The sequence below is a fragment of the Macaca mulatta genome, chromosome 7 (genome assembly GCF_049350105.2).
Source record: "Macaca mulatta isolate MMU2019108-1 chromosome 7, T2T-MMU8v2.0, whole genome shotgun sequence".
Lineage (NCBI taxonomy): Eukaryota > Metazoa > Chordata > Mammalia > Primates > Cercopithecidae > Macaca > Macaca mulatta.
In genome coordinates this window covers 44,944,651-44,958,093 of record NC_133412.1, presented here as the reverse complement: position 1 = coordinate 44,958,093, position 13,443 = coordinate 44,944,651, and the positions used below count along the sequence as shown (strand labels likewise).

The following is a 13,443-nucleotide window of genomic DNA, read 5'->3' as shown; positions in this document are numbered from 1 at the left end:
GGCGGATCACTTGAGGTCAGGAGTGCACGCCCAGTTTGACTAGCATGGTGAAACTCTGTCTCTACTAAAAATACAAAAATTAGCTGGGCATGGTGGTGGGCACCTGTAATCCCAGCTATTTGGGAGGCTGAGGCAGGAGAATTGCTTGAATCCAGGAGGCAGAGGTTGCAGTAAATTGAGATCGCGTCATTGCACTCCAGCCTGGGCAACAAGGGCAAAACTCTGCCTCTAAAACAAACAAACAAACAAAAAACCTTTTGAAATGAGTAGTTAGGAAGTTTTTTTGCTTTGCATTGAGTAATTGAGTAATACCAAGGTGATGGACGATGGATGACCACATCAGTGTTTCAGAGAGTCTATTATCCATTTTGAACAGATCATTTAGAGCTAATGACTTGGGAAGTGTGGAAAGAAAAATATATACCTTGTAGGTAATAAACAAGTGCTAGAAAAAAAATACACTTTTGAAAAAAGTCAGAATTCCAGATTTTCATTCCATCATGATTGCACTGGCTCTGGGAATGCAATTAGCTGCTAGTTTTGTGGGGCTGATAGCTCTAGGGTAATTCCCATAAGAAGAAACTTCAGCCCCATCTTTGCCACTGTACAGGCTTGCCTCCACTTTTTCCAGTGCCCACATTTACCTCTCAGAGTGCATCAACAATTGTCAGGACCTTGGAAGGTTCCAAGACATCTGCAGAAGGCATGGGGCTCCACCAGCCTGGCCGATGCACCCCAGAGATCCTTGTCTACCAAGTATGTACCTTGCCTCTTGCTCTCTCTTTTTCTATCAAGAAAGTGTAAATTTGAAGGAAGAGATGTCTGAATGAATGAGATTCAGGATATCTTAGGGGAAGCAGGTAAACTATCCACTGCACTCAATGACTAAAGCTTAATACTGCACTCAATGACTAAAGCTACTTCAAACTCTAGCGTTAGCTTCCCCAACCAAGTAAATTCCAAGAGTGCCTCTGTGTGTGTGTGTGTATTACACACACATACACACATACAGACACACATTGGTGTAAATGGGTCATGTGCCAATCTGCAGTGGTGAATTAATAACTTTTTGGTTAATCACCTCAAATCTCCCATATCAGACACTGATGGCGTTCAAAAGAAAATCAAGGGACCTGCCTACATGGTTCTGCTTTCTAGATGCTTCTGACATCCCTAGATGGAGGATTAGAGAGTGAAAAGGGCAAGACAATGACCTGAAAAAGTAAGCAAGACTGTCAGTGTTGAAAGGAGCCATGTGGACTATCTAGGACAAATGCCTCATGTCACAGAAGAGGGAACGAGGGCTTCTCCAGTCACACTAGGAGGCCGCAGGTGCTCTCTGGCTGCCTCTGACTCCTGGGTGAGTGCTCCCCACTGGCCCTGCTGCCTCTTCAGAGTGTCAAGTGTGAAGCACCATGAAAGGTGCTCAGGATTTGAATCAGCTAGTGGTACACAGATTGAGAAGGGAGGGGTTCCACATTTGAGGGTGAATTTAGAAGGGCTGCCTCCCTGTGCACAGGATACATTTTAGTCACTTTTTAGGCTTTATTAAAAGCCTAAAAGCTTTTAATGATTAAAAGCTCACCATGTGGTAGGCATGTGCAGGGTGGTTTACATTTATTATCTCAGCCACTCTCTGAGGTAGATATTGTCATCCCCTCTTCATGTCACACTGCCATAAAGTGGCAAAACTGGGATTCAAACCCAATTGCTACCAGTGTGCCATGGTGCAGTGGAATCTGTGCTGGTAACTGCCATCAAGGCACAAGTACTCAGTCTGGGCTGGATTCCATCATCCACAGGTGATGCTAAGTCAGTGCTGTCAAATGTATGAAAATATGGTAGCATGGGCCTTTGTCACTGGCTGCCCAGCATCTATGTCCCCTCTTTCAGGGTAATATTACAAACTTCTTTCAGGACCAATCCTTTCCCCATGCCTAACTATGTGAGTTGATTGAGAGTGCTGCCCTCCAACTCAGCCGCAAGGATTGGGCCTGATGAGCAAAGCCACGTCCTGGCTACAGTGATTGGTTCAGGATGCGCACATGACCCAATTAGACCAATCAAATATTAGGAAGCACTTCCTGGGGCCTTCTGAGAAAGCAGCTTTATGCTCTTCTGAGAATGCTAGGAGATGTTCTCTCTTCCTATCGCCTTGAGCAGGGACAAACTGCAGGAGCTACTGGGAGCCATCTTGTAACCCTAAGGATGGCCAGTCTTAGAATGGTGCGCAGTGTAGAGGAAAGTGGAAAGTAACTGGGTCCTTGGTGACATCATTGAGCCTTGTCTGAAGCCAGACCAATGTTTGGATTTTTAGTTACCTGAGATAATAAATTCTCTTTACTTTTAAGGCCATTTTGGGTTGGGTTTTCTGTTACTTGAAACTTAAAACATTTTAAACTGATGCAAATGGGTGAACCAAACTGTGTATCCACAATCCATGATGGGTGTTTTCAGCCAGCAAATGCTCTGACCACTGTGTGCATTGGTAACTCTCATTCTGCAATCAGCAGTGGAGTTTCCACTCCTTCCTTTCCATCCAGATTATTAGAAATAGTCCCTCTTTAGAGTGCAAAAATATGCTGAGAGGATGAAGAAAAAATGAAAATGTCTTTGGCAAGTCATAAACTACTTCCCACACCTACTTAAAGTTTAAGGACTGCTTTAATACTCCATGTTTAATTGTTAATTGAGAATTTAAAAATCAAAAATGCCAACTTTGCCTTCGATGAGATGGAAAATTATGCTGCTGTAGAAGGTAACATAATGTAAAACAGCCAACATTACCAAGGCACACAAATGTTTTTGGTATGTAAAATTGCTTTGTAAAATATTTGCTCCATCTGCTGAAAGCGGCAAAGACAATTTTCCCTTGATAGCTAATGGCCCATTTCGGCTGTGTGGCAAGTGATTCGCTGCGGTGGCGGCTCTCATTAAACAGAATGGTGAAAATGCGGTATATAATTCCATACTTATGTAGCATTATCCACTCGCTGCTTCTCGAGGAGTCTGTCCCTCATTATCTAGGCCTCCACCTTGCACCAACATGCAGGCCTAGCAGTTGATTTGACTCGAGAAGCGTTTTGTCCAACTGAGGCACATATGTTGTGCCTCCATTCCAAAGCTCAGCGCAACTGCTTTGCCCCCGACCACACACACTGGAGAGGTTCATTCCCTTTCAACTTTCCAGCACTTAAACTGCTGTTTCTTTTTTCCCCTCACCACAGGGGGCTGTGGTTTTCTTTCTAGGCTCACCCCGTGCGCGCTGCATGCTGGGGGTTTCAATAGATAAAGATTAAATGCTTCTTGAAATTCGTAATTGAACTTTGCACATACACAAAGGCAGGAACATTTTTCCCCGGGACAAAATTGCCATCATCAAAACCCCGACAAGCCCCATCCTTGGTTCATGGTGTACGTGAGGGCCTGCGATCCTTTTCTTTCAGGGAGTTGTTTACACTACTCCCGGAATTACTTCGACATCTGCTAAAGGAACAATTAAAGATAAATAATCCAGGGTGGTTTACAAAAAGAAGAATATGTTCATGGTTGGGAAATGATATTAAAAAGTAGTTACAGCAGCAAGTGACTGGTGTTTTAAAAATATTTTTAACATTGGAAAATGGTTTTAAGGAAATTATATTAAAATAGAAGAGTGACATCAAGTAAATACACATGCCTGTTCTAAAGATCATGCAATATTTTAAAGCAGAAACCATGTGGTTTTAAAATCAGCCATAAGTGGAAGTAGCCATAATTATCATTACTGGTAATGGGGTCTTTCTTTCCAGTTAGAGAAATATCGCTGGTTGAGAAAATTGCATATGCTGATGAAAGCTCTTTAATTGAAAATTAAAAACAAAAGGAAACACATGTGCCCTTTGGACTTGATTTTTCATTCAAGTAGTGGGGGAGAGGAGTGAGTCTGTGGAATGAAATGAGACACTATCGGGAGAATTTATATTTTAATTTTATGCAAAAGGAATGGGCAAGCAGCGACCTTTCTTTATCAGAGCGAAGAGCTGTGCCTTCTTTGATATTTCCACACATACAGATGCATACACTTGAGGCAGATGTAGTAGCATTATAGATTGATTGTTTTCTTTCCACAGACCATGCTCGTTAAAATACCAGGATGGTAAATCAGTGAATTCCAAAGTCAGAATTTTTGTTGGATCTGGCACAGTGACAGGAAAGTCTGAGCCTTCTCAAGGGCATCCCTGTCTCACCGAGGGGCACCAAGGACAGACGACCAGAAGCAAATGGCGCAGTCACCGTCAGAGGAGAGTAAAACTCATTCTGAAACCGTTCCAAATGCCCATGCCTGTTCTGTGGTTTTCAGCAAAGCAGACCTTTCCAAAAGACCTCCAACGGGGACTTCCTGGATGTGAGAACACTAACCAATTCTCGTTCCTCTCGTCTTTTGCTTTATTCCTTCCTTCCACGCTGTTATTGCGAAAAACTGGCAGTTAAATTCAATTGATTCAAAGTATTCGGGATCCATATGGCCGCCAACCCTGGAGCTGAAGCGGCGATAGCGCCTCACTGCTGTTTTCAAGCATTTGCCTCTCCTCCAGTCCCCAGATGGTGGGAGTAACATTTAAACCTCCTTTTCTCTGCCTTGTACAATAGACCTTGGCACCATTTCAACTGTTTACTCCGGTAATTAACAGCTCTGATACCACAACAATTACAACTCCTACACTCGCACCACAATAATGCTATGAATTAGTGAGAGCTAATGGCTGGAAGGTAGAGTGTTTCCAGACTGTGAGATCTGTGCATTTTTAGAATAAAATAAAAGGTACAAACAGCACGCTTGCAGTAGACAATGATTACCTAGTAATTAGTTTACACAAAGCTTCCTATTTAATGGCAAAACGCTGTAATTAACGTGTGACAGAAAATCAAAGGGTACTTTGTAAGCATATGAAAAATTAACACTGCAGGCCCATAGCTTTATGTACTGATTAGAAGCATATTAAATCAATAGGACACACAAACCAACAGCTTGTGTAGCTGATTATTATAGGTCCTCAGAAGGGGTACCCTGGCTTTCATTTCACTTGGGGAGGCAATTTTCCTTCTCCTGTCATCTTCCTCAGGCACAGAGAGACACCTCAAACTCAACCCTGGCAGCTTCATGAAAATACCCACTGAACTGGAAGAAAACATTCTAAGTCATTCTCGGCGATAAAGACAAATATGTAAATGATTAAGACTTTCCAATGATTGTGGTGACGTGCTGCTACACTAATTAGAAAATACACCAACTGGAACCAGAAAAGAAAGCCACTGGGTTGCAATCTTTTGGTCAGAATAGTCCCTACTTCGTCAAGCCTCTTTATTCAACTCATAGAAAGTTCAAATAAATTGAACGGTTTTATATTTCTAAATGAGAAGAAAGCAGGCTGCTATGAAGACTTATTCTTTCCAAGGCACTGTCTGGGTAAAGCATAGGCTGGGAACAACTGGATCAACCAACATTCTGTATCTTCAACAGCCACAACCACATATAATGATGGCTAATGGACATAGACAGCAATACCTTGGAAGCCCACCAGAGCCTAAAGAACCTTCTAAATCACCAAAGAAAGATTAAGTTGTATGTCCTTGTTCAATGTTACCTGTATTTTGTTGTAATACAATTTTATGGTAATAATAATAATAATAATAGGTAGCATTTCTTAAAGTCTTATTATGTGCTAAGCACGCTGCTCGCCAATTCACAGAATTTTCTCATTTACTTGTCACCACTTCCCCATGAGACAGGTACTAATCTCTCTTTACAGATAGAGAAAGGGAGACTTGGAGAGCTGAAGTAATTTGCCTATGGTTATCCCCCAGGAAGCATGGGAGTCTAACCTAGGTGTCCCTGGCTATGGTACCCCAGGAAGTCAGACTACCTCTTAGCTACCCTGAATGACTAGCCTGTTCCATCACTCATTCCGCTTAAAAGGCAGTTTACTATGTCAACCTGGAATAGGAGACTAAAAAAATTAAAACAAAAACAAAATATTTGGTTGCTTATTGTTTTAAAAACAGGGTGTTTCTGCTTGTAGAGATAGGAGTCTTGTTCTGTCACCCAGGCTGGAGAGTGGTGGTGCAGTCATGGCTCATTGCAGCCTCAAACTCCTGGGCTCGAGTGATCCTCTTTCTTCAGGCTCCTAAGTAGCTGGAACTACAGACACACAGCTAATTTTTAAATTTTTTGTAGAGATAGGGTCTTACTATATTGCCCAGGCTGGTCTTGAACTCTTGGCCTCAAGCCAACTCCTACCTCGACCTTCCAAAGTGTTGGGATTACAAAATATTACAGGAGTGACCAACTGCACTGAGCTAAAAACCAGGGTTTTAAATGCGTACAGTATTTTTAATGCTACATCTGATTGTGAAGGTGGGCTACTCCAAGCTTTTTGGGAATTTACTCCAAGCTTTTTGGGAATGATACTATCGTGATCATTTTAGTGAGCCTGTAAATTGAGAAAGGCATTGAAATTGATTGAGAAAGGCACTGAAAATCTGTCATTCCCGTGAACAATCAAAGGGTGATGTCTAAAATTCTCTCTCATCACCCATGCACATAACCAGGTATGTGAGGCAGTTGGGTTGCAAGAGCTGAATCTAGAAACTCCCAGGCAGGGCTCCTCCTCTCCAGCTCTGAGGTGTGTGTACTGATAGCCCCCTACACCTCCCAGTTTGCCAGCTCTTCTGTCATCTAGGAAAGGGAAGAAATTTGAGAGCAGTGGCCTCTGTGTTCCAGGAATATTTGTGTTTCCCACAAATCTCTGGAAAGCAGAAAACTTGCCACAAGGGCAGCACACGGTATGAGTCACAAAGGCAAGGACCTGCAGGAGAACACTTCTCCAGGACTTTCAAATAAGAAGGTCTTTCCTAAATGTACTTGGCTCAGTGTGGCAGACGCACTGGGCTAGCAGCAGTCAGATGTGGGTTAAAAGCAAGGCACAATCATTTATTAGCTATAAATTTGGGCAAGTCACTTCTTAAGAATAAGTTTCTTCATCTGTAAACAGAATAGTAATACCTTCCTTATACCTTAAATTGGTATGGAAGTAAATGAGTAAAAACCTCACGGTTTTTCTGAGTTTAAATGAGACAATTCAGGTAATATGCTTAGCACAATACCTGGTACCCAGTAGGTACTCTGCAGTATTTATGATGATGATGATGATGATGATGATGACAACGACGACAAAGAAATACAAAGAAATGTCAACACCTTAACAGTGTATTCATAGATCTACAAAATGTTTAATTTCAGTGTTCTGGCAACAACTAAATACATAAAGATAATCTAAGAAGTCAAGATTTTAGCACATAAAAATAAATATAAAAACAAGTGAACAATAATCATTTATATGTAGTTTCATGACTAGAAAAAAGAATAACCTAGATTTTTTTCTTAACCTAGAAAATCTAGATTAAAAAAAATAAAAATCTTGTGCTTTTGATATAAAACACAAATAATAAGGACATGAGAAAAGAATATCCCTTGCTAGTAATCAAATCATAGCAATGAGAAGTTGGATTTTTAGATTTAAAATAAAAGTGCAAATAGTTCATAATATCCCTGATGGTAAGGTTGTGATAAAACTAGTATGATTATTCTCCGCTAGGTGCCTTGGAAATTGGTACTATCTTCTTAGGAATATGGCAATATGTAACAAAAGCCATAAAATATTCTACTCCTGGGTCCTTCTCCTAGGGAAGTAACTCAACAGAAGCAAAAAGAGGTGTATACAAAAACCAAATATAAAAACAAACAAATCTTTCCTCCCTCCTTCCTCCCCCCGCCAAAAAGTGAAAGCTGGAAACAGCCTAAATTTCCAACTTAGTTGAATTGTTTAATATATTAGAGTTCATCAATATGAGAGAATATTATGCACCTACTAATTGTGAAGACTATGTATAAACATGGAGAATATTTAAGATCTGATGTTTAACTAGCATATACACTATTATTGTAGCCATGAGAAAGAAATACTGCATATTTAGAAATCAATACACAAAAATGAAAACAACTATGTTTGGGGAAATGATTATGTACTTATTTGGTTAAATAGTTTTTAAATCTTGTTATATTTAAACTTTTCTAAAAATGATGTGATTACAAGCAGTGGCTCTTTGGGATCACCTAATAAATACCTACTAAATTCCACACGGGACAACGAGCTCTGCCATCCTGCAATGGCTCCTATGACCTAGTTCCAGGGCCATTCTGAATGGACAGAGGTCTTCACAATGGAGGTGGAGATGCAGGGAGTTCTATGCCATGAAATGGTTAATGATTCTCTTTTGTAATTGTGTTTTTGTTTGCTGCCTTAGTTCTAAAAGGAGGCAAAACAACTGTAGTTTATTCTACCTTTTCTAGGCATAGTTCTTCTCTTACCTTTGTGATCCCTAAATTAATATAAAATGTCTAATTAGGGCCGGGCGCGGTGGCTCACGCCTGTAATCCCAGCACTTTGGGAGGCCAAGGCGGGCGGATCACGAGGTCAGGAGATCGAGACCATCCTGGCTAACACGGTGAAACCCCGTCTCTACTAAAAATACAAAAAAATTAGCCAGGCGTGGTGGCGGGCGCCCATAGTCCCAGCTACTCGGGAGGCTGAGGCGGGAGAATGGCGTGAACCCAGGAGGCAGAGCTTGCAGTGAGCCGAGATCGTGCCACTGCACTCCAGCCTGGGCGACAGAGTGAGACTCCACCTCAAAAAAAAAAAAAAAAAAATGTCTAATTAGTTTTTTTCCTCCATTGGTGATCCCCAAATTAGTATCAAATGTCAAACAAAGTAAACCAAAGTACAAATAAAGGTAAAACTGCTCTTGCAAAGGGCTAAAATAGCAATGTTTACTAGAAGCATTCAAGAGCCAGTTCAATTTCCTTTTTCTCATTAAGTGGTAAAACAGTAATGCCAAGACCACATCCCAGAATCTCCAGGGTAACAGAGGCCCAACGAAGGGCTGCACAGAGAAACTTGAAAGTGAACTGGCTTAGTTCTCTACACACAGAAATTGTTCTACAAAGATCTCTTGCAAAGCAGTGTCACCAGTAGCATCACTGCCACTAAGCCAATGACCCAGGAATTGAGGAAAGGAAAACACCCATAAAGAAAAAAACAAAAAAAAGCCCCAAGGACTGGTACCCACAGTAAATGTCTGCCTGGGTCTCCCTAGACTGTCTTAGGTGAGTTTACCCAGGAATGTTTCTCTCCTACATGTTTGCCTTCCTTTGTTTAAGCCTTTATTCCTCCTAAATGAAAATAAATACCCCCGACTGGGGAACGGGGAGTTTGGAGTGTGTGCAAGAGTGTGGATTCATTAAAACTTAACGAGCAGAGTACTTAAGTGAATGAGTTTACTGGAACTTGTTGGGGGAAGTAGGTTTTGTTAGCTGGTAGGATGAAGAGAATAGGCTTGGTACCAAGTCACCGAGAAAAAATGATAGAGTTGTGTTCTGTTTCCATTTTGGCCATCATGTAACATTCTGCTTTTCCTAAAAATCACCTACATGTCTCTACTGATTTTTTTTTTAATGGTGACTACAACTTTTCAGCATCTGCTGACTTCAGGACTATTTTAATTCTCAACTATAACCAGCCAGATAACTCTGGTTCCAAATTACATAGTGAAAAAAGAGATGACTCTTTTTTTTTGAGATAGTGTCTCACTCTGTCGCCTAGGCTGGAGTGCAGTGGTGTGATCTCGGCTCACTGCAACCTCCGTCTCCCGGATTCAAGCAATTCTTCTGCCTCAGCCTCCTGAGTAGCTGGGACTACAGGTGTGCACCACCACCACCAACTAATTTTTTTGTATCTTTAGTAGAGACGTTTCACTATGTTGGCCAGGCTGGCCTCGAACTCCTGACCTCAGGTGATCCATCCATCTTGGCCTCCCAGAGTGCTAAGATTACAGGCATGAGCCACCACGCCTAGCCAGATGATCTTTTCTTTTTTTTTTTGAGACAGAATCTCGCTCTGTCGCCCAGGCTGGAGTGCAGTGGCGCCATCTTGGCTCACTGCAAGCTGCGCCTCCCAGGTTCATGCCATTCTCCTGCCTCAGCCTCCCAAGTAGCTGGGACTACAGGCACCTGCCACCACGCCTGGCTAATTTTTTTTTATTTTTCCAGTAGAGATGGAGTTTCACCATGTTAGCCAGGATTTCTGACCTCAGGATCCACCTGCCTCTGGCTCCCAAAGTGCTGGGATTACAGGCGTGAGCCACTGCGCCCGGCCCGGCTGATCTTTATACTAGACACTTGAGTCTACACTGAATCCTGTCTACATCTAAAACCAATATCTGCATAAGATGAAAGAGAATCTCAAGAGTTCAAACTTCCATAAACAGCACTGTTTTTAATCTGTTGCCTACAACATACCAATGAGAAAAAATCATGGTATCGTATCATAAACTGCTATGCAAATGATGCTATTTGTAAGTATTAACATAATTTAGTGCTTACAGTCATATTCTCATTTCTAATAATTCTCCCAGAATGGAGTCTTTCTCTGGACTCTTAGCCTGCAGGATAGTCTTTCATCAAGAAGCTGAAATTTTTAATAACCTGCCAGCATATGTTTTGTATGTGCCAGGCTAGGCTTGATGACACAACATCTTCATTATCAAAAGAAACAGGTCTACAAACTGTAATAGGACATTAAAACATGCCTGTGCTCGTAAAGTAATGCTTTGATGTCTAAATGTGCACCATTATGATGGTCTTCTGGAACAAAGGAGAATTCTAATCCTAAATTCTCAATAGCTACACTCAATGGAGGCTGCAGCTCACCTCCACTCCGAATATGATTTCACTTTGAAGGCAAAAGAATGTCAATAGGCTCCTACAAAAAAAAAAAAAAAAAAAAGAGGCACCTTTTCAGAACTACTTTATTTTTATTTTTGGCTTCAGATCATGGCTAAGCACTGGCTTCAGACTGTAAAGAGATTTCCAAATAATTATATTTTTCTTGTTAAGTTTTAAAAAATGATTTAGATAGATTATTAATTATTCAAGAGCTTTCCATTTAATAACATTAACAACAGTGCCAAATGTATTTGGTGCCAATTAAAAATGCTACGGTTTAAAATAACTGAAATTTAAATAATGCACAGTGAGGCTTCTAAATGCAGCCAAATGTCAGTATTTAAAATATTTTTTAAAGTCAAACATTTCAAATTTATCATAGTCTAATGTCAACAGAATTCTTTAAAAATTATTGGTTTGAAATACTGAAGCCAACACATACTTTGCACATTAACACTTCAATGTTTTAAATAAAAAAGCCATATTTTTATGGTTTCATCTTAACAATGTTGCTTTAAAAAAAAAACTATACAATATGAAATAAAATCTAGTTCAAAGAGAATATAAGGGAAATCTCTATGGGCCTCAAAATTAAATACATTTTCTTTGTTTTATATTTATCCAAAAGAGTAATTCATTTTAGTATCCTTTAAATAATATGTAAAAAGCTGGCCATGACAGGTACTGCATTTAGTCCATTTACTGATGGAAGGGAGGAACGAAGCCCAGAATAGATCATGGGGAAACCAGTCACATTTGTCAAAGGGAACTCTCTCTCCTGACTGTTCTCTAGATTTATTCATCACTCCACTTTCCAAGAATAATGTGGTTCCCTCCAGTGTGCCCCTCCCTCTCTATCACTTGTGTCTTGATTCATGTATTTCCGTAGTGGGATGCGCAAAGCAGACGCAAATCACTTTGCACAGCCCACTGCTATGTATGCTGGTAGGGAAGGAACCAGTTAAGGGAATTTGTGTTGAGATTTTCCTAATCGGTTATCCTTCAACCAGCAGGTCAGCCAAAACAGAGATTTGGGATTAAGAGAAGTCAGGCAAGTCTGGGGATTTCTGGATGCATAGCAGGATAGTTTTAGAATGGCAGGTTTAATTTATATATTAAACCATATAAAATTAGTTTAATTAAGCAAATTTGGAATGGACTAAAAGGTTGTACGATTCATCCCTTCACAAATGTGCATGCAAAAAATCTATACACGTCCATTCATGCTAAGACTTCTTACCTACAGCTCAGCTTTTGCTGGGAGATTTTCTGGCTGGAATGTACTATTTTCTCAGCGTCTCACAGGGATCAGCAGTTACATAAATTTCCTTGAATTGTCTTCAAAAACATGACTGCTGACAGAATGCTATTATACATTCGATTCCAGGTGACAACCATTCACTAATAGAATTTCTATCTCATAATAAAATACAGCTAGCTTAATAACAACAGTTGTTAGAAGCACATGATCAAGAACCACTTAGGGCAAATTATAAGATTTGTAATGTTACCTGAATGTGATAAAAAATTACTTCCTAATTATCATAATCAATTTCAAGATGTGAATGAGGACTTTTAGGGCCCAGAGAAGAAACACTGAAAATAACCCAAACTGTGGTTCATACTTGTAATCCCAGCACTTTGGAGGCTGAGATAGGCATATTGCTTGAGCTCAGGAGTTCGAGACCAGCCTGAGCAACATAAGGAGACCCTCCCTGTCTCAATAAAAAAAAAAAAACACACACACACACACAGAAAAAATTAGCCAGGCGTGATGGCGCATGCCTGTAGTCCCCTCTACTCAGAAGGCTGAGGTGGAAGGATCGCTTGAGCCAGGGAGGCAGAGGTTACAGTGAGCCCTGATTTTACCACCGCACTCCAGCCTGGGCAACAAAGTGAGGCCCCATCTCAAAAAAAAGAAAAAAAAAGAAAAGAACTCAGTCAATCCCCATTCATTGTGTATATAAGGAAAAAGGTCCCAAGAAAGGCACTGCTGGCAGGTGACAGAGCTAAGTAGAGAGGAAAGTACTTTCATCTCTTAGCTGAACTTTTTGCTTCATCCCCTAACTGTTCGCAGACACTGCGGGTTTAAGTCACCATTGAATACTCACTTGTGCCCATTTCTTTCTCCAGTCTTCAAGGCCATATCTGCTACTCTCCTTGAGCACCCATTTGTAGCACTTTAGGTAGGAAGGAATATCACAAAATGCAGTCCCATTTCCTCGGAACTCAGAGTCCATTTTAAAGAGCCAGCGCTGTATTTGCAGGTGATCAGTTATCAGCTGACTCAGCTGCTCTATCATCTGTGGGGCCGAAGACACAGCTACATTTAATACAGTTCATTTCCTGGGATTCCACTGTACTTCTCATGTGTCTTTACTTCTAATGGTCAGTTCATTTGGTTATCTTCTAGTTATTAAGACAGATTAAAGAAGTTTAAAGGGATATAAATATGATGTGAAGAAACCATTAACCAGTGACACCAAAGACATGTTTAAAAGCAAGTCTTATTATGAGAAATTCTGAAATTATCATTTTGCTGGCTTTTGAAGGCAAAAGAAACAATCCCTGAATACCTGTAATTGAATCTTAATATTGTTTTCTTTCTTTTTCGCAGAATT

General features: G+C 40.6%; 1 protein-coding gene across 1 annotated transcript in view; it reads right to left on the bottom strand.

Moving 5' to 3' along the window:
- IQCH (IQ motif containing H) overlaps nt 1-13,443 on the bottom strand; it is a 158,209-nt gene that overhangs the window by 77,809 nt on the left and 66,957 nt on the right. Inside the window, exon 8 of the mRNA XM_077939630.1 lies at nt 12,934-13,125. Within this exon, the coding sequence (XP_077795756.1) occupies nt 12,934-13,125 (192 nt within the window). The remainder of the gene's footprint in view (nt 1-12,933; nt 13,126-13,443) is intronic.